The 25,261-nt window shown below is 40.6% G+C and overlaps 1 protein-coding gene and 1 non-coding gene across 2 annotated transcripts; both read left to right on the forward strand.

Moving 5' to 3' along the window:
• The first annotated feature begins 2,936 nt into the window (after positions 1-2,936).
• On the forward strand, positions 2,937-24,896 carry LOC130167238 (NADPH oxidase 4). Its single transcript, XM_056373212.1, has 18 exons — positions 2,937-3,441; positions 3,805-3,900; positions 8,009-8,119; positions 8,611-8,695; positions 10,410-10,507; positions 10,882-10,909; positions 11,144-11,216; positions 12,659-12,739; positions 14,530-14,689; positions 15,833-15,997; positions 16,196-16,258; positions 17,150-17,210; positions 18,242-18,323; positions 19,569-19,688; positions 19,801-19,909; positions 20,879-20,947; positions 22,898-22,998; positions 23,098-24,896. The coding sequence occupies exons 1-18, from the start codon at positions 3,385-3,387 to the stop codon at positions 23,216-23,218; spliced, it is 1,680 nt and encodes a 559-aa protein (XP_056229187.1). The 5' UTR covers positions 2,937-3,384; the 3' UTR covers positions 23,219-24,896.
• trnad-guc (transfer RNA aspartic acid (anticodon GUC)) lies at positions 21,814-21,885 on the forward strand. Its single transcript has one exon. It is a non-coding gene; the product is annotated as a tRNA-Asp (tRNA).
• Positions 24,897-25,261: the final 365 nt, after the last annotated feature.

Below are 25,261 nucleotides of genomic sequence, written 5' to 3' on the forward strand. Positions count from 1 at the left end.
AAGAATGATGTTCATACCATCAGTAGAGTTTCAGAGATTTGTAGAATCGATGCCAAGGACCATTGAAACTTTGCATAAAGCTTGTGGTGGAGCAATGCCTTAAAATGATTAATGTGTGACCCATCTGCATATATTTATTTTCCTCAGCAGTCTATTGAAGTTAACATGTTAACCCGGTGCTAACAATAGCTGAACATAGTTCAAATTTAATAAGTAATTTGTGGATCCCTCCGACAACAGTTCAAGTTGCAGGAAATATACTCACAATATCCCCTCCCTGAGTTACAGCGGTGAATAATGGCCAGGAACGCCTTTGGGGAATTTCTTCAAATTTGGTACAAATGTTCACTTGGACTTAAGGATGAACTGATCAGAATTTAGTAGTCAAAGGTCGAAGGTCAAGGGCTCTGTTACCTCATAAGACTTCATACGCTAATTATGACAACTTTTCACGCAAATGTCTAAGATAAAATAATGATGTGATGACATTTTAAATCCAAAAGGTCAAAGGTCAACTTCACTGTGACATCATAATGTTCAGCAAAAATAAGCATTGTTCAACGATGCTATAACTCAGCAACATAGGAACAGAAAAAGAAATTGTGACCATATTTCATATTTGGTTGGATACTGAATTGGTGACACTAATCTTGGCTGCCCACGTTGAAACTGCCCACAGATCTTCTGTGCCATTGGATTGAAAAGTCTTCACTAGATATATTATAGTCTGGACTGACTTGGATGTAAACTGCAACGTGACTGGTTGGAGGTAGCATACAGCCGCAAGATGGTAGTTTCTTCTTCTAGTTTTCTTCTTCTCCTCGCAGACCTGGCCTTCCATACATATCTGCTGTTGTTTACTTTGCTTATGTGACTATAGATAGTCAGACATATATTCCCACACTATAAGACATGGCCTCAGTCGTGCTTGACCCCTTGTGCTTTTTTGAACAGCTGTGTGGGGTGGAGGAAGATTCTTTCATCTGGTGGGCTGGAGCGTGAAGTGGGGAGGAGACTCTACTCTCAGGAATGTGGGAAGGACACAGACCACAGCTTTGTCCCGTCCTCAGCGCACTATCTGTAAAAAAAAAACTTCAAATAAACCAACAGTCGTTTGCTTGGTATGGGGAGGTTGATTTTGATTTGTTTTGGAAATGTGTTGTTTGGGTACCCAGGTCCTCCTAAAGCCAATGCTGGATTTTTATTACTTTTCATTCAAATGAACAGGACTTATGATTGAATTATGAAATATAACAACAGGCTCATATAATGCCAGCTGGGTGAAAGAGAGTGTAATATATTTCCACAAAAACACCTTACCTACTTCTGTAGGTAAGTACTATAGAGCATCACACATATGAAACGCAAAAAATATATAGAGCAGAAACAAGAAAATGATCTCTGGTGGATGAGTGTATGTGTTACTAGTAAAGAAACACGTTCTGCTCCTCGTTTTAAAAACGAGAAAAAAATAAAATAAATGTTAATGATCCACAAATCTCAAAATAAAACCCTGATGAGTGTGAGCGAACTTTGATGAAGGCTTTGATGATGACCTAATATTGTCGCCTTTTTTCTCCATATTTTATACACTCCACGACCAAAGATTACACCCATATGTGATTAAACACTTCATTTAAAAACCATGGGCTTCCGCTCTTCAGGGAATACTTCCAACAACATTCAGGAACCTTTCCCCGGGGTTTGGTTTCCTTTCAGCCTCAAGACTATTCCCCACAGGTGTTGGATGATGAGACCTGGTTCTCAGTCATCATTCCACATTCATCCTAAAGGTGCTGGATGGGTTTGAGTCCAGGGCTCTTCCACACCAAACTCACTAATTAGTTCATATAGAAACAGGAAATTACATTCCACAACTGCTGCCACAAAGTTAAAAGCACGCTGTAGTTGCTAAAACAGTCTCACTTCAAAGGGCCGCAGTAGCTCTCTCCGAAGCTTCACTCACTTGCTGATAAAGATGACATGATTTGAGTGGAGGATGTTGTGGATATTGTTTCATAGTGGTCATACAGTGTACCAGATGTCTTGACCTATTTAATCTGAGGTTCATGTTCTTTTATTTTTTAACAAGCATGTATATATGTTGGCAATATCCTTTATTTCAAGATAAATGTTTGATTAGAAAGATATTTTCTGTCACAGCTTCAGCTGCGTTTTGCATTACAGACACTAGATGGTGCAGACAGCCCAGAGGATGACCTAGTACATTCAAATTGTGAGGTGCGTAAACATGGAAATGAGTGGCTTCTTTCTCTAAAACATCAGATCATTAATCAACAAATGTATACACTCCAGCTAGTCAACTAAAGCCAATAACAGCAGCAATAACGTGTCAGCATTTTATTTATTTTCTAACGGTAAGGTAAAGGTTTTATGTTATAACTAATAGCTTTATTAAATAATTTACTCATATCTTATACATCGGTTTTAACCTATCAATAACAAGAAATTGGGTTGCCAGTTTATACAAATCTCAAAGACTGTATGGTTTCTATTTGATATCGCTGCTGTTACAGATTTTGGTAAAATGTTAATTAATCAATTCATTGGTCTGTCGCTATAATAAGCCATCCAGTCTGTGCTTAACAAGTCATTAATATTGAGTTTTACTAGGCTAATCTAATTTGCAATTAGAAATGTTAAGAAGTCATTAACATTGAGTTTTAATCATAAAATCTAAAGTTGCTAAAGTTGTCTGAAGTAATTACGTTAAACTGATGAAATATTCATTCCCTTAATGGGTTTACCAAGTTCCAACTCACCTTAATTTATTTATTCATTTATTATTTTTTAGATAAAAGTCACAAATATGGAATATACTGTATGTTTATAGGCCCGCCTCAGTGAGACAAGTGAGTCTATGGCTCCCTCTAGTGGCATGGAGGAGCAGCGAGGCGCGGTGGATCTTTGTTTATTGTTCCCCTGTCTATCCTGTTATCTTTATTTGACCCGGTGTAGTTTTTAGTCAGGATGTTTGGGCGGTGCTGCTCTGTCGCCGCTCAGGCCTAGTGTGGAGCAGGCTGAAGTGAGATGAGTAGACAGTGGGAGATGCGGTGGTGCGCAGCTCTTCACCGCTGAGACTTGTTTGGTTTGGGGGGCATGAGAAGTCTAAAAGCGCTCAGAGCAGACAGGAGCTGCGTAACGGAGGCAGGACGGAGCAGACACCGGCCGGTCTGTGGACGCTGCACACACACCCACACACACACTCACACGCACACACTCACACGCACACACACACGCGCGCGCAAACAGGCAGACGGAGAGAGAGAGAGAGAGCTGCCGGGAGGACGGGTCTGTACCTCTCAGCCACACCGAGGCTTTGGTGAGAAGTTTGGGCAGCTGCTCAGACCCTGAGAGGGCATCATGGTCGTGTCGCTGCGGAGCTGGGTCGCCAACGAGGGAGGAAAGCATCTGGTCCTGGTGGGAAAAAATACTTTTCGTCAGAGATTTCAAAGCTGTTCAGCTCCACGTTCAAATCGTATGCTGCGAACGGATTTGTCTGGTTTACCTGTTAATGAGCTTTTACAGCGCGTTTTCTCAAGACAACTTCTGACAAGTTCTGAGGAAAAACAACTAAGTCAGGCACTAAATGAATTGAGTATTGGTCAGTTTGTCACTGCTCAATAGTGAGTTCGTTATACTGTATCCATACAGCCTGCTACAAGCATTATTGTATATGCCAAGGATTAACATTTCTTTAAGATCAAATGTAGCTAAGTGATGGTTAGACTATACTGTACATGCTGTGCCATTTGAAGATTATGTGTATGTGTGTGTGTGTAGATGCTGTGGTTGGGAGCTAACACCTGGCTGTTCCTAAAGACCTTCCTGCTCTATTTCAATGGACAGCAGTATCACTACCTCTACAAGATGCTCGGGGTAAGACCTGACACATTAACATACAGCCCATAGGCTACTACAATCATTATTTTCCTCATATGTTTTAATACTTAATTTACAATTAAGTATTAATTTAAAAGAGTCCTACCATCAAAAATAATGTTTTTGTTTGTTTGTTTGTTTGTTTGTTTGTTTTGTTTTTTTAAATCTGTAGGTCAGTGTTCCTTTGCTGTATATACATGTATATGTAGTTTTTGATTATAATACCTCTTATGGATGACTGGTGAGATTCTCTCATCTCTGGGCTGAAAGGCTGACAAATTGCACTGGTGCATATCTGTGTGTGGGAGAAAGAAAACTGAGCACTAAGTGAACTGTGTATATGTTTTCTTTAGCTAATTAATCAAGCTGCAACCTACGTAAAACCAGAGACACAGTGATGGATATTGCTATGGAGTTCTAGTTGGGCTAATCAGATCTAATTGATATTCCGGAGGACACTTCATTTTAAGGCTTCTTGTAACATCTGTTGCCTGTTACCTGCACTTCCATGCACTACATTAGTAAAACTTAACCACAGCCATCATATTGAAACTCACTGATCCTCACTGCCTCATCAGCATATCTAGGTTTGTAGATTTTGATTGTGTGCACATAGATTAATCTATATTCTCACTGCGGACAAAATTTTTTAAAAAGTAGCAGTTCAGATGTAAAGAAATGAATAATAAGTTGCATCAGCACAAAAATGGAATATTAAAAATTATATTTACAAGTGCAGTGAGTATCACCAATAACAGAGAAACATACACTGCTTTTGTAATGTTTGCATCTTCATACTGTATATCATGGATGGATCATGTGATGCTTTTTTAGTAACTGTCCAGATGGCAATGAGGTTGGAAGCACAGCCTGAATAAGCTGACAAAACCTGCTGCTGTATTCAGTGGCTTCACATATCTCTATTAATATCTCTGAAAAAAGTTTAGCGATGGATGGTCGTCTGTCACATGCAGCTTTAATGAGTCTGAGTTATGACTATAAACTCTGTGACAGCAATTAGCCGTGTCTGTGTGTGTGTGCGTGTGTGTGTGTGTGTGTGCGTGCGTGTGTGTGTGTGTGTGTGTGTGTGTGTGTGTGTGTGTGTGTGTGTGTGTGTGTGTGTGTGTGTGTGTTCATCAGTTGGCCAGTCTGTGCCGAGTCCAGGGCTGGCCAATAGTGACATGACCCTGGACACACACACACACACACACACACACACACACACACACACACACACACAAGCACATGGAATCAGGATTTTGATGCATGCTAACCCACGTGAGCCTTCGTGTAATTGTTGTCACAAGTTCATGCTGGTGTGTCTGCGTGTGTGTACGTGTATGTGTTTGTTCCAGAGAAAACATTCCTTGACTTTTGGAGAAAATCCTACAAATACCACTGACATTACTGTCCAATCACCTGAGACTTTTCCGTCATGTCAGAAACCTGTGTTTGCATCATATTGCTGAGTTTATTCAAGTTCTGCCAAACAACAAAGTTAGTATCACTTTTTTTTTTGTCCAATAACCCAAGAACAGTGATTTTATGTTTATATTATAAAAAGGAAGACTCTGTATACTTTAGTCCAATGCAAGTATTTACTAAGAGGCTGTGCTTTAAGCCACTAGACCTATTGAGGGCTTCATTATTAGATACTTGCAATGACCCTAAATGTTGCCCATTGAAAGAAAGAATGTATGTGCAATATAAAATGTGGTATCACTTTGCAGGTGAAGGGGAGAATGTGGATCACAACATTCATTTCATTAGAATACATTGCAGTTTTTTGAGTTTCAGTACTGGTACATAACAGCTTTAAAACATAAAGGATACAGTATGAAGATTGAGCAGAGGAAACGATTTGTGCAGCATGAAATAAGTGGCCGAATAAGATGTGGCAGCAAGCAGCATGTGTGAGCTATTCATGCACTGCCTGTACAGTGGGAGGCACAGGGGAGAGAGAGGGGCAAGTGTGGGCACGCCTCTGGCTTTAACTGAATGCCTTGCCACAGGGCTGAAGTTTTTGTGTGTGTGTGTGTGTGTGTAGCTGAGTGTGTGTATATGAACGAGAGTGTGAGTGTTTGTATGTGTCCCCTGGCGAAATGGAGATGTATTTCAAAGCTTTAATGCTGCTGAAGGGGATTTCGATTTAACTTCAAAAAGCATCTTATCTTATTCAGCTGGTTAGTGTGTGTGTATGTGTGTGTATGTGTGTGTGTGTGTGTGTGTGTGTGTGTGTGTGTGTGTGTTTTGGTTGTCCTGGGTTCAGGGATGTACAGAAAGCAGGATATCTGATCTCCTGCTTGTGGTTTTGCCGTCAGCTGCTTTTCTTTTGGAAGCTGTATTGAGTGAATGTGTGTGGGGAGGTTTTTAAAGGGTAAACGGATCAGACTTTTTAAGTTCATTGTAGCTGACCTTCACTTGCACTGTATAGATTTTAACTTTGACCTGTTTGCATGCTCCATTTTTATATTTCAGAAACCCTGCAGCATGTCTTGCACTTCCATCTCTTTCAGTTAGTTGTGCTATAAATTATGATCCCTCGTGTCCTCATTGACTGGAGGTGGTTTATCATTTCTCTTGTTTAATGATTTAAAACTGGTGTTTCTCCAGTTGGGAGGTCAGTGGTGGCAGCGGGTAGGATGAAACGTATGTCTTCAGTAGATACTCTTCAGAGTATCCCTTAAAATGTTGCACTACAGCTTCACACATGAGTTGTCTCTCCTCCCTTACTCCTCTGATCTACACACACACACACCGTCATCTCACACTGGTTGTTTCAGTTTCTTAGGGGTAATCAGAAGAGACGGCACCAGTGGTGCACACAGAGGCTGCCAAGAAAGTGTTTAAATGTGCTGAGTTTAGCAGACGCCGAAGTACATCCAGTGTTTCCGCTTGAAAACAGCTTCGATCATTTCGCTGTAGCTTGAGATTTGTAAAGCCAGATTACACGGCTGACATCCCTCCCGTGTCACTTCAAGTAAGCTGCACACTTTTCATCCTGGTCTGAGATGCAGTGGTAATATATCACTGCCTTTTTCTTTCACTGCCTGAACCTAACCTAGCCTTTAATGCACAGATGACAAATTGTAAAATCTGTGTGCACTGGTGTCAGAAACTGAATCTGTCTTTGCCTGTACAAACATCACCATCAGAGAGTAGAATCCAAAAGAGTTTGTTTATTCAGAGATGATCTGTGAGGTGAGTCACAACTCAATCAGATCTGAACAAACAATCATACTACACATATTTGTGGATTCAATATGACTCACACTTTCCCTTAACTTTGATGTCCACTGTAAAGAAATGTCCATAAATCCAATTAGAATAAAAGACGAGAATGAAAGAACTTTCCTGAGAATCAACATGTTCGTTTTCTTTTGTATCAAAGTAATCCAGTTGTAGTTCTCAGTATATCCATGGCTATGGTGCAAAAAGGAACTGCCACTAGCTAATTAATTTGTCATACTTTTAATAGTGGCTTGTATTTTCCCAGTGTTGAAAGCCTATGAAAATTGAGACAAATAGTATTTTACTGTAACTATAGTGTAACAAACTTTATAAATTGGAGTAGGAAAACACAAAATTGCACAAACATTCATGAGTCTGTCTTTGCACACAGTTTAATTGCATTCAGTAGTGTAGGACGCAGTGACACAGTTTTCTTATTGATTATCTTTTAAAATAAATTAACTCTAACTTCATATGAGATTTTTAAAGAATATTTTAAATATTCTTTTAAGCAGTTATTGACCAGTGAAGTCATCATCCAGCAGAGTGATTTGCCTAAAGGAAGAATGTTTCCTAGCTTTCCATACTGAGAAGGACAAAGATGGTTTTAAAAAACCCTGTGTAGCAGGGAAATCGTGCTTCAAGCCCTTAGTGCGCACACTGAATAGTCCAAATCTAAATAGGAACAACTCAAAAGAGTGTGTTTATAATCCACAAGACCCTTATCACTTTACATCCACTGAATAGGCCCTATTGCAGCAACCTGCCTAACAATATATGTGTGTGTGTGTGTGTGTGTGTGTGCGTGTGCGTGCGTGCATGTACGTGCGTATGTGTGTGTGTGTGTGTGTGTGTGTGCGTGTGTCTTTCCCAGCTTGGTCTATGCATTAGCAGGGCGTCTGCATCTGTGCTGAACCTGAACTGCAGCTTGGTGCTGTTGCCCATGTGTCGCTCCCTGCTCACCTTTGTCCGAGGAACACACATGGTGAGAAGAGAAACTGAGGGTTAAAGGGATAGGTAGAAGGATGGAGTGATGTCATGTCAGTCACACTGAGGAAAATTTTATTTGAAAGAGAAAATTGATCAGAAGTTACAATGTCTACAGCTGTGGCTTATTTTATATCCTTCAAAATAAAGGAACTCTTATCACAAGGTAGTTTCAGATGAGGGAGAAACTTTTTATTGGTTAAAAAATGGGCAGCTACACCACATTTTATCATATGTCACTTAGAAAGATATGGGGTTTGTTGAAAAGCCTGTGATGATGTTCTAGTTAGTATCTTTTTGTGTAAACCTACCTAGAAATTACCTGCTGCCCTGAGCTTAATTAGTGAGATTTTGATGTAAAATTGCAAGAAAACAGTTGAAGATTTGGTGCATTATTTGTAAAGATTCATAATGTCTTATGGTTCCCATGAATCCGTGGTTTGAAAATAACTCTGTTGTCTGTGTTTCCATACACACGAACTCACGCAGGTATCGAGCAGAAAGACACGCAGACTGCTGGACAAGAGCAAGACCTTCCATGTGGCCTGTGGAGTCACCATCTGCATCTTTTCTGGTAAAAACTGTCACTTATCAGTGCAGCTAATGTATCACTGGGTGTGTAAAATGTGTGTTGGGGTGTGTGTGTGTGTGTGTGTGTGTGTGTGTGTGAGTATGTAAAGTGTGGATAAATGGACCCAGGCTGGCTCAGCATTCCTGGGGTACCAGCTGTGATGTCCTCCCAGCTGGTCATGTGTGTTGTTGCTGTCAAGTCACTGTGTGTGTGTGTGTGTGTGTGTGTGTGTGTGTGTGTGTGTGTGTGTGTGTGTGTATGTGTGTGTCTGTGTGTTCTTGCTGTTCTTGAGAGTCTCCTCTCATAACATCATGGGAGCTCCTTGCAGCTGTGTGTCCGTCGGGTCTCCGGATTACAAGCTTCTTCCTTTTATTCATCAGTCAGTGACGGGCGTTTTTTTTTTCTGAGGAGCCTGGCTCATATCTGAAGTTTTACAGTAACACATGAGAGTCTCATGAAAAAAAGACGAACTACGAGTTTAGTTTGCACCAGCCACCTACATATAACAACTTGCTGTGTGCTTTTCTTCGGCAGTGATCCAAGCTTATACAGAGGTCCTGCTCTGGTCTAAAGATCTGTTGACTAGTAATATTGTGATGGTGGCTGATGGGATTTGGGATGTAAAACAGTTTGCTTTGTACCCATTATAATAACATTTTTGCATGCCCAAAAGCCTTTGAATTTAAAAAGCCCATTTTCTTACACTCCATGTGCCTTTATGTTATGAATTTTGGGATGACAATGCTCCTCCAGAGCCACAGAGGATGTTATACAAAAACTGAGTCATTTGTATGTGAAACCAGTGGAGGTAGCACTAAATACAAAGTACAGATGAGAGTGATCAGAATTAGTTCACTTAATACCAAAAATGTCAAGCTCATGCTGGTGTTGATGCTGCATTGTTTGAGGATCATGACTGTTTGTTTAAAAAAATTCATGGCAATCCACCCAATAGCTGTTGAGATATTTCAGTCTGACACTGCTATCCATAGAGCCAATAGAACGATGGAAATAAAAGAAGTGCAAGAGCTGGCATCTGTTCTTCACTATTACATCATCTGTAAAGCTTAAGCCTTCTTTCACCATTACCATACACACACACACACACACACACACACACACACACACACATGTCTCTTCCCTTTAGGCTACGTTCTCATGTTCTAATAGCGGAGTGCCGAAGTTCTGAGACAACAAATGACAATGAAGACTTAGAGGCACTAGGGATGGCAGAGAGACATAGACTGAGACAAGACAGAGAGAGAGAAAGAGAGAGGGGGGGGGGGGGGGCAGTGGGAGTGAGAAAGGATGTGAGTGAGAAAAAAGGACCCTTGTGTCTCATGATTACGCCCTCTAATTCCATCAGCTGTCGAACGGCTGCATGGTTAGCCTATGATGTCAGGAAAGTGTGTGTGTGTGTGTGTGTGTGTGTGTGTGTGTGTGTGTGTGTGTGTGTGTGTGTGTGTGTGTGTGTGTGTGTGTGTGTGTGTGTGTGTGTGAGTTCGTGTCAGTGAGTCAGGAGGATGTTTTGCTGACTTTCTGCTGAATAGACAAAGAGATGTTTGTACAAGTGCTCGCTTGCAGCTCATTTTGATCATTATAATTAATTGTTTGTCTGTCTGAAGCAGAGGTGATGTTCGGCATAGCTGCTAGTGCCTGTGCACAAAAATGTGTGTTTTAAATCAGTTTTGTGTAACCCCTCACTCTCCTTCTCTAGTTGTGCATGTGTCTGCTCACTTGGTGAATGTCGTGAACTTCAGTGTAAGCTACTCCGACGACTTCCCTGCTCTCAATTTGGCTCGGTACAGAGGAGAGGTGAGACACAAACTCATATTTGTACACTACTACATTTAAACTCAGCCTTCTGAGTAAGTGAGGAAAACGTAAACATCTTCCAAATATGTCCTCACACACATCATGTGCCACGGAGAGCCTTCAAACTGCAGGTTTTCAATCCAATCAAAGACTCCACCAACTGATTAGCACGCTTTCAAGTAGAGGGGAGGAACTTAGCGATAAAGTCACCTACTGAAGTGATGTATTGGAATGAAGCCTGCGGATTGTTTACTCTCCATAGTACGGAGTTGGTTGTTCCTGCAACATCTAAAACGCAAATTAGTCCTTACAAAAATATGCGTTGAGGATAAGATGAACAAACAACTCTTTCTTTTGTTGCATTTCCTTCCCAGGATCCCAAGCTGATCATTCTGACCACAAGTAAGAGGGACTACTCTTTCTTATACAGTATTTAATATAGACCAATACACTATAGTCCTCTCTTTCTCTCTCTCTTTAAATATTTTCTTCCCTGTGTTTCTTATTCTTGCCTCTTTTCTTGGGTTTTCTGTGAGTATAAATCTCCCATTGAAGATGAGTACATGTATGTGCCCTAGGATGTTAAACTTACTTGTTGACTTTGTCTCTGCTCTCTCATCGGTTGATTCTCCTTAGTCCCAGGAGTCACGGGTGCTCTGTTGGTTCTCATCCTCTTCCTGATGTTCATGTCCTCCTCCTACTGTGTACGGTAGGTCCCCTTACCCACCATCCTCCGTCAAAATCATCAGAGTTCTTTTGTTATGTGCTGTGTCACAGATGTGTTAAGAGAGGTGGATGCAATTTGGCAAATGCTGCATGCAGCAGTGTTTTACCCATAGAAAACCATTATACATTTTTTGTGCTTAAATACATGTGCCTCTGCCTCTGTGTCGTCTGCTTCTCTCTGCATGTGGGTACATATGGGTGCACCCATGCTTTTGTCTTTCTGCTGTGTTTATGACTCTCTTGTTTGTGTGTGTGTCTGTGAGTCAGAGAGAGAGAGAGAGAGAGAGAGAGAGAGAGGGAGAGATGAAGAGAGAAATGGAGGAAGGAAACCATAAGGAGACATGCTAACAGCGGTCTATGAGCAAATCCCCACTAAATGTTCCACTCTCAGCTCTGTCATTACTGAGGTCATAGTGGGTCAACCACTCTGCATGTGTTTGTCTTAACTCATGCAGGTGTGTATGACTTGTGTGCATGTGTGTGCGCTCTCCTAGCTTTCCTCAGTAATTGAACATAGGATAAGAGGCTTTTCCAGACCACTTAAGGCTTTAGATAATAGTTTGGGTAAGTGGCTGGAGTGGTGGGAGGATGGCTGCAGCACACCAGAGGAATACCTGCATAATGTGTCGACTGATCCAGTATTATTAACACACATTAATGTGCACAAGGTTATTTACATATTTTGTAAATTACAATTCTTTGCATCAGCATTTTTACCCTTTAACATCATAACTAATTATATACTAAGTCCAGTGCAGTTTGTCTATATAAACAGAAAACAGCAAAGTCACAGGTCATTGGCACAGGATCAATACACTAAAGTCAATTAATCAATTTATTTAAAAATTTAGAATAAATAAATACATTTCATTTAACTTCTGCTGCAAATCCCTATCCATTTTCTGGGGTTAACATCCTTGGATTATGACAAAGTGACCACTGATAAGGGGCTAACACACATCTTTTTAGATGACTTAGAATGACTTATGCTGCTCAGTCCTTGTGGAGTCCCTGTATAGAAACAGGATATACTTAAAGAAAACAAACATGAAAGAAGTTGCAATCAAAGAGGAAGAACACAGTGTTTATTGCGGGGGGGGGGGGGGGGGGGGGGGGGGTTCCTTGTGTGTAATGACCCCTTTAATATTGACCTCTGGAGTCCTGCTTACTCAGGCTCTGAGCTGGGACTCTCTGCGTCTGCTCCTGAACAAACTACGTCCTCATTTTCTTCTTTTGTTGTCTCTGCTTGTTTTCTTTCTCTCCTCCTCCTGTTTCCTTTTGTCATGTTTCCAGGTTATTATTACTCATTTACTTCTATGTTTTTGGTTGTTATTTCTCTTTTAAAACAACCTTGGTCTGAAGTAGAAGTAAGAGTTTCATTGAAAATAATAATGTATGTTGGCATTTTCCACTTTTTTTTTTCAGGGTGTCCAACTATGAGATCTTCTGGTACACACACAACCTCTTCATCATCTTCTACATCATCCTTATGGTGCACATGGTCGGGTAGGTCTCGGGGCTTAGCCCACTGAAGGCTGCACTAAATCTACATGTGTGGGTGTGTGTTTGCCTGTGTGGGTGTGTATGTGGGTTTATCTCTGCAGGAGTCGCTGAGTTTTTCTTCACTGTGGGTACAGTTTGTCCCCATCTTAACCTCAGAGATAAGAATTTGCTTCACTTATGAATGTCAGCAAATATAGGAGACTCCCGCTGGACAGCTGGAGACATCTCAAACTTTCTTTCAGTAGCTTAAACCTCATTCACAAAATCATGTTTCTCTCAGCTTTTCCCTCAGTATAACAGCTCCATCGTCTTGTACTAACAGTTTTCATTTCATGAAATCATGCAATGGTGTACTGACTCACTTCATAAAAAATATTATATTATTGACTTATTCAGTATGAAAAATCATGTCACTTATTCAACACAAAATGTCATTTCATTCCTTGTTATGATAAAGTTTTTCATATAATCAGGGTGCAGGATTTTTTTTTTGCTCATTTTCGGTGACAGTCACTCACCTGCTGTACCCTACTACTTTTGAAATGATGTCCATTTTAAAAATATTTTCTTGAGCAAATTTTGGGAAATTTTTTATTAGGTGACATTTATGGTCGCAGGCCCGAACAGACACAGACATACAAACACAATCACACTTTCTTCACAGGCAACTTTCCATTACACATGATCTTCATGCTTTTGCACATTTGCCAATTTTGATTGGCTGAATGCACATTCACACATGCATTTCTATCATAGTCATTTAAAAAAGTGTAATATAATGTAAATATCACTATACTGCCATTCTAACATATAAGGAAACAAACATTTGCCTTGGCACACATTCACTTTTTCTTTATTTTGTATATAAGAGGTCCCAATGTTGTTGTAACAAGACTCAATACGTAGTATATGGCTGGACTGTGTATGGTCAATATGCGAAAATGAGGAGGTACTAGAAAGCTGTTGTGGAACAGCTGTAAAAAAACTGACATTGTGTCGTATTTGCATTCTACCTGGTGTCAGCTGGTTTCAACTCTTTATCAGTTTGCTTCTCTCCTACTCTCTGTGCTCACATACAGCAATTCTCATTTACATGTTTTTCTGTTTCTGTTATCAGACAACGGAACAAGTATGAAGTAGTGACTGAAACGCGGCCCATTAAGACTACATGTTAACTTCCAAGCCATTTCTAAGCTGCTGCTCTGCTGCTGCTAAAATCCTGATTTTATAACCGCGATGTCTTCTTACAAAATCACCCGCCCTCTCACACAGTCCACAGCCTCTGTCTGGGACACAAACTGCTACTATGCCTCTCTGCCACTCACTGAACAGAGTAGACTCGAGAGAGGTGCGCCTCACGCATGTGGGGCATTACTGCCGATGCTCTTTTATTGAAAGTATCTAAGGTTTGTCCTAAGAGTCATGAGATTTGTTGATTTTGTTTTGAGAAAAAGTTTCTAAATCTAGCGACAGTGGTGCTAAGATGGAAACACTGCAGGCTGTAAATATCCCCCCTAATAGAGACTGTTTGTGCTGCTTGGTTTTGAAAGAGCAACAGCTGATGGGGAAACTCCAAAACTTGGCCAGCTGACCAATGCTTTAACTTGATCACTCAACTCTATCACTCACTCAGTCAGTCACAGACGTTTGCGTTTATAGGACTGGCCCCACTGTTGCAGTCCAGCCAAAAAGTGGATCATAATACTCAATGCATAATTATAAGGAGGTATTATGCATAAGTTACTATGAAATAACCAAACTAACATCACCTTGATTCATGTCTTTTCCACCAGTGGAGCTTTGAAGTATCAGACCAACATAGAGGCCCACCCTCCTGGCTGCCTCAGAGCCAATCAGAGCAGCACAGAGTCGCAGGGCAAAGAGCTGGACCAGGGTGAAGATGAAGAGAGGAGATGCATAGAGGAGGCTCACTTCCAACCACACTACCCTCAGGTGTGTGGGTGTGTGGGCGCCTGCTACGCGTATCCTGGCATTCAAATTGATTTGTGTGTGTGTGTTGGGTTGAAAGAAGTGCTGTCTGTGTGTAAGTGTTGTGCACGTGTGCTGAGTTTGGGAAGTGTCGGAGGGAGTTTATTAGAGGTGTAGTGCTGTTAGGGAGGAGCAGACATCCTCTTTCTACATCAAGGCATGTGTTTGTGTGTGTTTCTTCCCGCGTGTGTGATTATGTGTTTGCACATGGTCGTTAAGCAACAAACTGGTTCCATAAAATCCCCTTTATACCCAAAGCTTTACTGGAGCTGTGAGCAATTAGTCTGCCACAGGTAACTGCCGGCAGAAAGAAACAGAAACACCACCCACTGTGATGGAGAGGTAGATAGATTTAGCATGTATTTTCAGGAATGTCTTTCTTGGCCCAGGTTTGATTCAGAGCCCCCTTGTGTCACTGTAATGGGAACAAGTTGTGAGAATTGGAAAGCTTTGATAGACAGCAACTGATACAGCCTAATCCCAAAGCTTCCTGTATCAAGGCTGATTCTCGTCATATCGCACGGACGGTGATTATGTGCAGCCTAGTGGGGATAAAAAGTTTTTAAGTCAGCCTCATAGTTGTAATTTCAAGGCTGAGTTTCTGACAGCTAGGAACAACAAAAATATGTATGAACTGGTTGCAAAATGTCTGCAGAGCCACCACTGCAGGCAGTTACATCTAAAGAAAATCCAAATGTAACATTAATGCAGTCGATTTACCTAATTAAACGGGAGCAGTACACTGTCTATTTATATCTGTTTTCAAATATGTAACACATTAAAAATAGTAAATTTACATTTATCTGCTGTGACTGTAAGGCAATCGACAAGTGTAACCATCTAGGAATAATGTATGAACGTAATGTATGAATGTAAATAAACTGAGATTTTCCTGCTTTAAAGGAAAACCATGATTTGTAAGTTGCTGAGATCTCTGAACATCACTTAAAACAGACCCAACAAAGATGACAATGACCTTCCGTTAACTTTTTGTGTGGCTTACTGTAAAAATGAAGCGTTTATTTGATGTGGAAAGTCTCATGTGTGATAACGAGTGTAGTTTTGGCATTGTCATTTGTGCTGCGTTGTGTCTCCACGTGTGCTTAGACATGGCTTTGGGTGACCGGCCCTCTCTGTCTCTACTGTGCGGAGCGCTTCTACCGCTACATCAGGAGCAGTGACCCTGTTACCATAGTGACGGTCATCAGGCATCCCTGTGATGTCTTTGAGTTGCGCATGCTAAAGAAGAACTTCAGAGCTCGTCCTGGACAGGTGAGAGGACTTGACGTGTATTTATCGCCAAAAATTTTGTTTTTGTTAGATCTCACTTGTATTTTATTAGGAACTTTACTAATTCTTCCTTTGTTTCCCTCCCTCTTTCTCTCACCCCCTCTCGAATCCCCCTCTTCTCTTTCTTCCCCTCTCTCTCTCTGTCATCCTGCTGTCGCCCTGTTCTTCTCTTTTTCTCAGTATATTCTTCTTAACTGTCCAGGTGTCTCTTCATTTGAGAACCATCCCTTCACACTTACAACGGTAAGACTTTATGAAACTCTCCAACGCGCTGCAACACATTCCTCCCTCATGACTCAATGCAAACACACACACACGCATACACACACACACACACACACACACACACACACACACACACACACACACACACACACGTTTTTACAGTTTCTTAAAATTTCTTCCCCCTGGCAAAGAAACATGCAGTCCTTTGTCTGTTTCAACATCCTGCCCCCTCTACTGTCGGCTGGCACTTGATTGACAGCTGGGTCGTGCAGTAGTATTCAGTTTCAGGTTGTTTATTGATGGTTTCAGATTTAGTCCAGATTGTATGAGACAAAGGCAGAAGATAAAGAAACAAGTTTCTGCTTAGACAGCATACAGGGATGGACTCAGACTCATTCACACACACTCGTTCACAAAGAGACACACACACGCACGCGCACAGACACACACGTATACTGTGTGCATGCCTGCGCCTGGTGTGTTATGGAGCTTTGAGGACGAGGGCAGAGAATCACACTGACAGAGAGCAGACAGACCCCTGAGGCTAGTAACGCTGTCTGCCAACAGGAAGGCTATGTGTGTGTGTGTGTGTGTGTGTGTGTGTGTGTGTGTGTGTGTGTGTGTGTGTGTGTGTGCGTGTGTGTGTGTGTGTGTGTGTGTGTGTTTGTGTGTGTGTGTCCATGACTGTGTTTGTGTGTGCATTGTTAAATGTAATGAAAAGAACTGTAGCTATGCTGTGTATATGTGCTCTGGATTGTGTGTTTGTGTGCATGTCTGTGTCTCTTGTATTAGTTGCATATGTATGTGTGTATGTGTGTGTGTGTGTTTGTGTGTGTGTGTGTGAGTGTGAGTGTGTGTGTGAGTGTGTGTTTTGCTGTGACTCATTATTTGCTCTCTAACTCCTCACAGTGTCCCACAGAGAACAAGGAAACTTTTGGCATCCATCTCCGAGTCGTGGGAGACTGGACTGGTGGGTTCACACAAACGCATGCACACACACACACGCACACACACACACACACACACACACACACACACACACACACACACACCACACACACACACACACACACACACACACACACACACACACAAATGTACTTTTTCGGAAATGCATCCTCCCCAGAGAGGAGAGGTAATGAAGAGGAGGACAAAAAACAAAATGATCTCCATCCTGTCGACTCTGATAAGTAACAGCAAGAGTGAGTGTCTGTTTGTCTGTCCTTTTCTCTGTGTTTCTGCACATGTAAGCCTAAGTAAGGTCCCCTGTCTGTGTCTATGCTGTGTGTGTGTATGTGTGACTACTCCTTTATCTTGATGCTAGCATGGTTCCCACAGTTTTTTGGTCTGGTTGAAAAACTGTATTTGTCATGAGTACACAACCGCAACACACACAGTTTGTTTACATTTGCAGAGGTTGTAGGATTTCAGTTAAACTAAAGAGCTGGAAAACTGGAATCAGTAGATCAGTAATAAAATACACAATGCTTCACATACACATGCAGTATTTTAGAGAAAGGAAAAGTCACTGGTGTCATCCTGCGGTCAATAAAAGATAACCTGTGTGTTGCGCATTTATGCAGCAGAATCCAAAGGGACTCACTTCTAGAGGAAGCTGTGGGCCTTGGGGGGGGTTGTCACAAAGGCAAGAACATGTCCACTCATTTCCACTCACTGCTGTACATATGCACACAGACACATGCTTTCAGAACACAGGAAGGGAAGTCGATTTGTTTATGTTGGCCCCTTAATCTGCTATGACGCATGTTGTAAGGAAACACTGGAAAAACTGAACTAGGATGTATAGAAAGGACCCATAACTATGTATAGTAGTGGTATTTGTAAGACATAATACTGGCATTATGTATGACACTCTCTGTTCTTTGGGGTTAGACCAGTGGATTTATTAACTGTGTAATTACAAAGCCTCTCCTCTCCTCTCCTCTCCTCTCCTCTCCTCTCCTCTCCTCTCCTCTCTCTCCTCTCCTCTCCTCTCCTCAGAGCGGTTCACACAGCTGTTACTTCCTCAGCCAAGGATCGACTTGGAGATCCTTCCCATGGTGCAACAGAGGAGATACCCCAAGTACATTTTCTGTCTGTGTCTGTGACTGTGTGAGTGATGTGGCTGACATGATTTCTCATGAAAGCTCAGGATCACAGAGGGGTCAGAGGTTACGACCTCCTGACCTCTGACCCTGTGCTCTTCCTGCCCTGTGTTTGAGAGAGAGATAGGAGGAGATAGAGAGAGGGAAATGCGGGGTTGGAGAGAATGAGAGTTTGTTTTGTGAACGTAAACCAGAGCTAAACAAACCATCAAACAAACCCCCCCCCCCGTTAAGTGGGCTGAGGTGTACAAAAGTGCACACTTACAGTCAGTTCATTTCCATTTACTTGTATACTGCAACTAGTCAACATGCATATTTATTATTTATGTATTTATCAATAACTATAACTCCTCTTGTGGACACGCATAAGTGGAAGCTGCTGTATAAACAGACAATGAATTAAAATAATGGAAGACACAGAAGGTTATAAATGCTGACAAATACTGTACATTAATAAACACTTGTCCTCACAGCTGCATACAACTACATTATACTGTGTTTATTAAATGGTAAATAGGAGGACTTAAAGTAAAGTTACAGGATAATCGATAAAAGCAGTAGGAAGCAGGAAGTGCTTACTATTTAAGACATTTTTCTTTCAAATGTCACCAATAAACCGATATTATAATGTCTTTATACAACATTTTCAGCCATGAATAAAACTTTCTCAGAAGTGTTACTGAGCACAGGGTTTGTGATTATGTGAGAGTAAGGCTGAGCCAATCCTCACTTGGCCGTGTGGTGGGTGTTGGGGTGTGTTAAAGTGCTGCTGTAGCATTACTAACCATTTTCTGGGCTCAGTTTGGATGTATAACATTGTCTGAGCATATTTGGGTATACGTTGTTAATGCAGAGAAACGTTTTGGTTTGACTGTGCTTGATGATTTTGGATCTGTGTATTGAGTGTATGTGTGTATGAGAAAGGTGTATTTGTCTGTGTGTGTGTGTGTGTGTGTGTGTGTGTGTGTGTGTGTTTTGTGACACAAGTATTTGAGCAGCTGCTATAGAGAAGATGGGTGTCTGTGTCTGTCTTCACACACACACACACACACACACACACACACACAAGCTGCAGACAGACTGTGAGATCTCAAATGCAGGATGTTTGTCTGTGTATGTGTTTTTAACCCTGGGGGAAGAGTATAAATATATGTGTGCATATTTGCCCAGTTTCTTGGCTAATTTGCTTCTGTGTTTTTTTTTTGTCCACATCATATGTTCAGGCTTTACGTGGACGGTCCATTTGGAAGTCCATCAGAGGACGTGTTTAACTACGACGTCAGTCTGTGTGTTGCTGGTGGAATAGGAGTCACACCGTTTGCCTGTGTGCTGCATGCTCTGCTGTGAGTTGTGAAAAATGTCACATAATGGAAAGAGATGAATACTTTGAGAAAGTATTTGATGTTTCTTTTTTCTTTTTTTTTCTCCCTCCGCTGATCCCTGCTGTACACCCAGTGATGGTTGGACGGGGTTCAGGTTGCAGAGGTTGTATTTTGTTTGGGTCTGTAGGGAGCTTCAGTCCTTCTACTGGTTTGCTGAGCTGCTGTGTGCCCTTCATCACAAGGTCAGGACAAAGTCAGCATGCTGTAGCCTACATGTTATATTAATTAGAACATGGGAATTAAACTGTGGGTCATAATTAGAGTTTGGAAACCTTTTAGGTTCAGCATTTAGGATTTGTGTTTGCTTGAAGTCAGCACTGGGTCAGAAGATTCACTTTATGAGAGGATTAATTGAAAGTCTTTATTTGGCATTTTTTAATTGAACCACTGTCCCTCAAAATGTCTATGCCTGCCCTTGCTGATACTGTTCATTCAGAAAATGTAAGTTAAGCCAGTTTACTAGCAAAGATAATCCACTTGCCACAGGCTATTGGGGCCAGCAACTTTCCAATGTTGTGTGTGTTTGCTCTCAGACAGGTCAAAGAAAGTTTTCCAGGTTTTAAGTGGCAGGGGAAGGTCAGAGGTTATGAACGTAAAAAATCACTGATGCGCAGGGGAGTACTTACTGTGGCACCTGTGTTTTTAAGGTCTTATTACAGTTTAACAAAGTTTGTGTAGAAACATGGATTGATCAAATAAAAGCACTCATTAGGTCATGGTATCAAACTCTGCATAACTATAACTCTGAATTTACTGTCAACAATTAATTTTTTGTGTGTTTTTTGCAAAGAACGTTTTGGTATGCATAGTGAAACAGTCAGCAGAGCAGGCCCTAGCATGTATGTATGCATGTAGTATGTATAAAAAAGTTTTTCAAACAATATAAATTTAACAACTTTACTTTTTTTTTTTTTTACAGTTGTATGAGTAAAATGAGAAACATTAAAAGTCAAGGCCTTGCAGTAAAGGCTATTTTCACTGTCAGTTTGGTTGAATTTAACGCCATCTTGTGGCTGTTTACCTCTTATATTTGCAAGAAAGGCATTGAATAAATGTTGTATTTTTTCCTCAATGTCACTTTGCTAAATCAGTCCAAACTCATCTCACTACCACTAAACACTGAACTTTACATGTTTGTATGTGTCATTTAGCTTTGGCAGGAAAACAGACCAGACTACTTTAACCTGAAACTGTACGTCAGCCGGGCAGACAGTCTGCAGGTTGGTGTGACACACACACACACACACACACACACACAACACACACACACACACACACACACACACACACACACACACACACAGCGAGTCATCTTTTCATTTCATTATATTTCATATATTGTCTTCACACATTCATCTCTTCATTATTGAGCCATTGCCAGTCTTTAAGAACCTTGGCCACTAGAGGGCGGTAAATGACAGAGGGAACCTACAGCACACTGCAGTTTAAAGTTTACTCGAGTGAACTAACAATTAAAGTCTGTTGAATCGCACAGTATTTATTCTGTCGCATTGTTTCAGTCCGTGTATTTCTGTAATAATGCACTTGTTTTGCACTCAAACTATATTCACCTTTTCAGCCAGTAGAGACAATGAATGTAAACATTTACAGTAGTTTTTATTTCTAGTGTCGTGCAAACATTTTATTTTTACAAGGCTGACAAAAAATCAAAAATGAAGACGTTTACCTCTAGTTGATAGAGATGCTCACTCCCTCCAGTTTCTTAAAAAAAACAAACAAAAAAAAAAAACAAATTACGGCAGCAAAATCAATAAAACTATACCTATAATAACGATACCATTGATTTTATTAACTGTTTGGTCATGTTTTTGATCATAAAGTAAATACGTGCCAATGTAACCTTCATTGGCACGTATTTATGCAATACTTTATGTCCTTGAGATCAAGCCAAACGGATCATGTATTTAAATGTCAGACATATATGTGGATCAAATGGAACATCAAGCCATTTTTGTTTCTATTAATTTAAATGTTTTAACACGGGCCTGTGTTGGTGACCTTATATGCTTTCGGATTTATTTGGACGACTTCCTTTTTTTACGTCATGAAAATTTCTCACGTCATCTCCTCGTTAGTATAGTGGTGAGTATCCCCGCCTGTCACGCGGGAGACCGGGGTTCGATTCCCCGACGGGGAGTGTTCAATTTTTCAAAGCACGCTCCTGGATCACGGAGTCACTCATCACGAGGATCTGTAAAATAGAGACTTGTGTTTCCCCGTTGGAGAGGAGGCGAGCTCCGTCGGTGGTGGTGTAGTGCTATCGAGGCGCACGCACTATTAAGTTTTGCTCGTCTCGAGGATTCTGTTACTGCAGTTTCCACAATAAATAGGCCTACATATATATGACGTCGGAGTGAATATCAATTGGTAGTAACGATTTAACTTAATGGAAACTAGTGAAAGCGATCATTCTCTCTCTTCCCTTTTTCTCTTCTTTCTTTCTTTCTTTCTTTCTTTCTTTCTTTCTTTCTTTCTTTCTTTCTTGTCACGGCTCCACCTTATCCGTCATTTCAAAATAAAAGCCCCCTGTAGTGTCGTGTAATTGCGACTTCGTGACACAGAAATATTGTAGTGAATTTAGAATTTTTAGTACAACACAACCTGACACAGCAGACGAAAATTGTTGCCTTGACTTGTTTCTGTAAAAATCTCCACTTTACATTAAGGATGAATAATGTCATACACACAATGCGCAAAACAATAAGAGCACAGTTTATGTTTAATTATTAATTATTAAGACATACAGTTTGTTAAAGACACTCCTTTATAAATAAAATACTATAAATCAATTTGAATGTGTAGGAAAGGGATTTTTATTTTTAAAAGGCACAGGCTGCTGTGCAGGTTAGCAGGAGAAAGTAAGAGAAGAAGAGGAATGTATAGATTTCAACAGTTGTTTCAGACGAAGATTTTAGTAAAGGAGACAGGAAATTGCCCTGATTTTAATCAGTTTGTGTATAGAAGATGTAGAAAAGTCAACACTGACCTTTAATTTGCTGATTGCAGATGTGATTGCATGAATGTTTTTCCCTCTCGCAGTGGTAACCTAATATTTTTTGTACCATCCAGATGCAGATGTTGATTAAAGTTTAGTTTAGTTTTTAAAATAAAAATAGTGATGTTAGTCTTATTTACCCTCGTTTTTTCAGAGCATGTCTGAGGAGAAGTACCGGCCACTCACCTCGAGGCTGCTGGTTGGTCGGCCCAGGTGGAAGTTACTGTTTGATGAGATTGGGAAGACCAATAAGGAGTGAGTAAAGTGAGAACATCTGGGGTTAGCATTCTAGTCTTGTGGAAGCTATGAATTATGAACATCCTAAAATATGACTGTCTTTCTCTGTGGTTTCAGTAAGAGAGTAGGGGTTTTCTGCTGTGGACCTAAGGGCATCTCCAGGACTCTCCACAAACTGTGTAATTCAGCCCGATCCTCTGGAACAACCTTTGAATTCAACAAGGAATCTTTCAGCTGATTGAACATCAGACCTGGTTCTGCACTTCTTCAGTGAGAAAAACAAGCAACTTTGGGATGGATGAATTTTAATACATTTTGGCAAAAATCTTCTTTTTTAAGCAAATTTCTTTGGCCAATCTTGGTTACTTGAAATATTGTACATGTTCAAGAATCTATAGGCAAACTGTCAGATGTCATTTGATATCCAGAAACTGGCCAGAAAAGCACACATATTCACAGACCATAATTATGTCTTATATGCTTCCCCGCTCATGGTCACAAAAGGTCGAGCAGGACAAGACCTTAACATGTAGCATGAGGCCTGTTCCTCTCTACAGACCAACCTGAACCATGACTGAGGGCTCCACAAGCTTCAAGCATCTGATCTGACCAACCTCTGAAACAAACTGAAGAGACCAGCTCACTGCATGTTGCTCTGTTGTTGTGAAGTTGCTCCCTGATGCTCCCCACTGCTGAGTAAATTTGCTTTCTAATGTTGGAGTCTAGTGCGAGAAAAACATGCAATTCCACGACCACAAACGCAACAAGATAATGATATTACACTAGTGGGAGTTCATCTGTCAGTGTAACAGGGCTGAAACGTCACACAGGGACCAGACAAACAGTTTTTTTTTTTTCAAGATGCCTTAAACTACCAGAGAAGTGGAACCACAAGGACAAATCAAATATGGTAAGCACCATGTGCAAACTTTAGTGTGACTGGTTTACACTCAGCCTCATTCAACCCCCACTTGACACCAAACTGTGCATCCAACAAGCTCCACTGACCAAAAGGTCCTGATTATAGAAAGATTAAAGAAGTTTTATCTAAATTCAAAATGCAGGGCAGCAATAACTGAGAGCCTTGTATATTTAACTGTGATAAAATATCTTTTTTTTTTTGGCATTCAAAGCTCTCTCTTAAAGTAGTACAGATACACTGATCTTAGGATAAGGACAGAAAACCCATGTAATGAGTTTCAGGTTTTAGAAAGTGAATATAGAAAACCTCTATGGGATAATACAGGACTCAAGCTCTTTAAAAGGGCATTGGTGCTGGATCCATATGTCCCACTCATGGAAGCAGGATTTGTAGCGCCTGAGCTGGGAGACAGACCTAAGGATCTGATTGGTGTATAAGATTGTCACTCATCAGGATCTGAGAGATGATTTGCTCTCAGCAGAGAAAAGGAGTGGAGTCAAAATGGACACACGATGGACAGTCTTTGATTTCATCCTGTTGTTCCACAAGATTTGCAGTTATACAAAAGCAAACCTACACGATTACACCTCAAGCCAGTACTTTTAGCTAGTTGTTTTTTGAATTTATTTATATATTTTTATTATTTTTTTAGTTATTTTATGTTATGTGAAAAACTTCTGCAGGGCTTTGGCAATTTCTACACATAATATTTTTACATATCTTCAGAGTAAAGCCGTAAAGCGAAAGTAGAGTCAGCTATTGTTTTTAAAATTGCCAAAACTGAAACCACCAGATTTCTGCAAAGAATCAACCTTGTTATATTTCTGATTGAAACTGTAAAAAAACAACAACCATATCTTCTCAAACTGTAATTAACTACCATTTATTTAGCATTTTAAGTTTAAATATATTTGAATGTTAAGTTTTTATCTATATTTTCAGGATTGTCCTGTTTTTTTTAAGACAAAATCTGAAATAAAAGATTTTCTATTTATTATATCTTGGTTATTTGCATATAGTTTAGAATGTATTTACTATTACAGATCCTTGCACTGTTTCCTGCATAATCGACAGATGAAAAAAAAAAAAAACACAGAGAAAACCTGGATCAGGTCTGATTTTATTGCAGGATGTACAAACTCATGATTCGTCTTTGTTATCATGATGCATCTTCTTTGCCTGCCAAAGATCAAAGGCATTAAAGCAAGCTGTGGTCCTTCAGCACCGTAGCTAACACACAAGAGAGTGTGGGAGTTTTGTGCTGAAAAGACACAAAGTCAAATGAGAAAGAGGTAATGTTTTGTTGTTGTTGTCACACAGGTTTATTCAGTACGGGGGAGCAAAAAATGTGACATGAAC

This window comes from Seriola aureovittata, chromosome 4, assembly GCF_021018895.1.
Source record: "Seriola aureovittata isolate HTS-2021-v1 ecotype China chromosome 4, ASM2101889v1, whole genome shotgun sequence".
In the NCBI taxonomy this organism is placed as follows: domain Eukaryota; kingdom Metazoa; phylum Chordata; class Actinopteri; order Carangiformes; family Carangidae; genus Seriola; species Seriola aureovittata.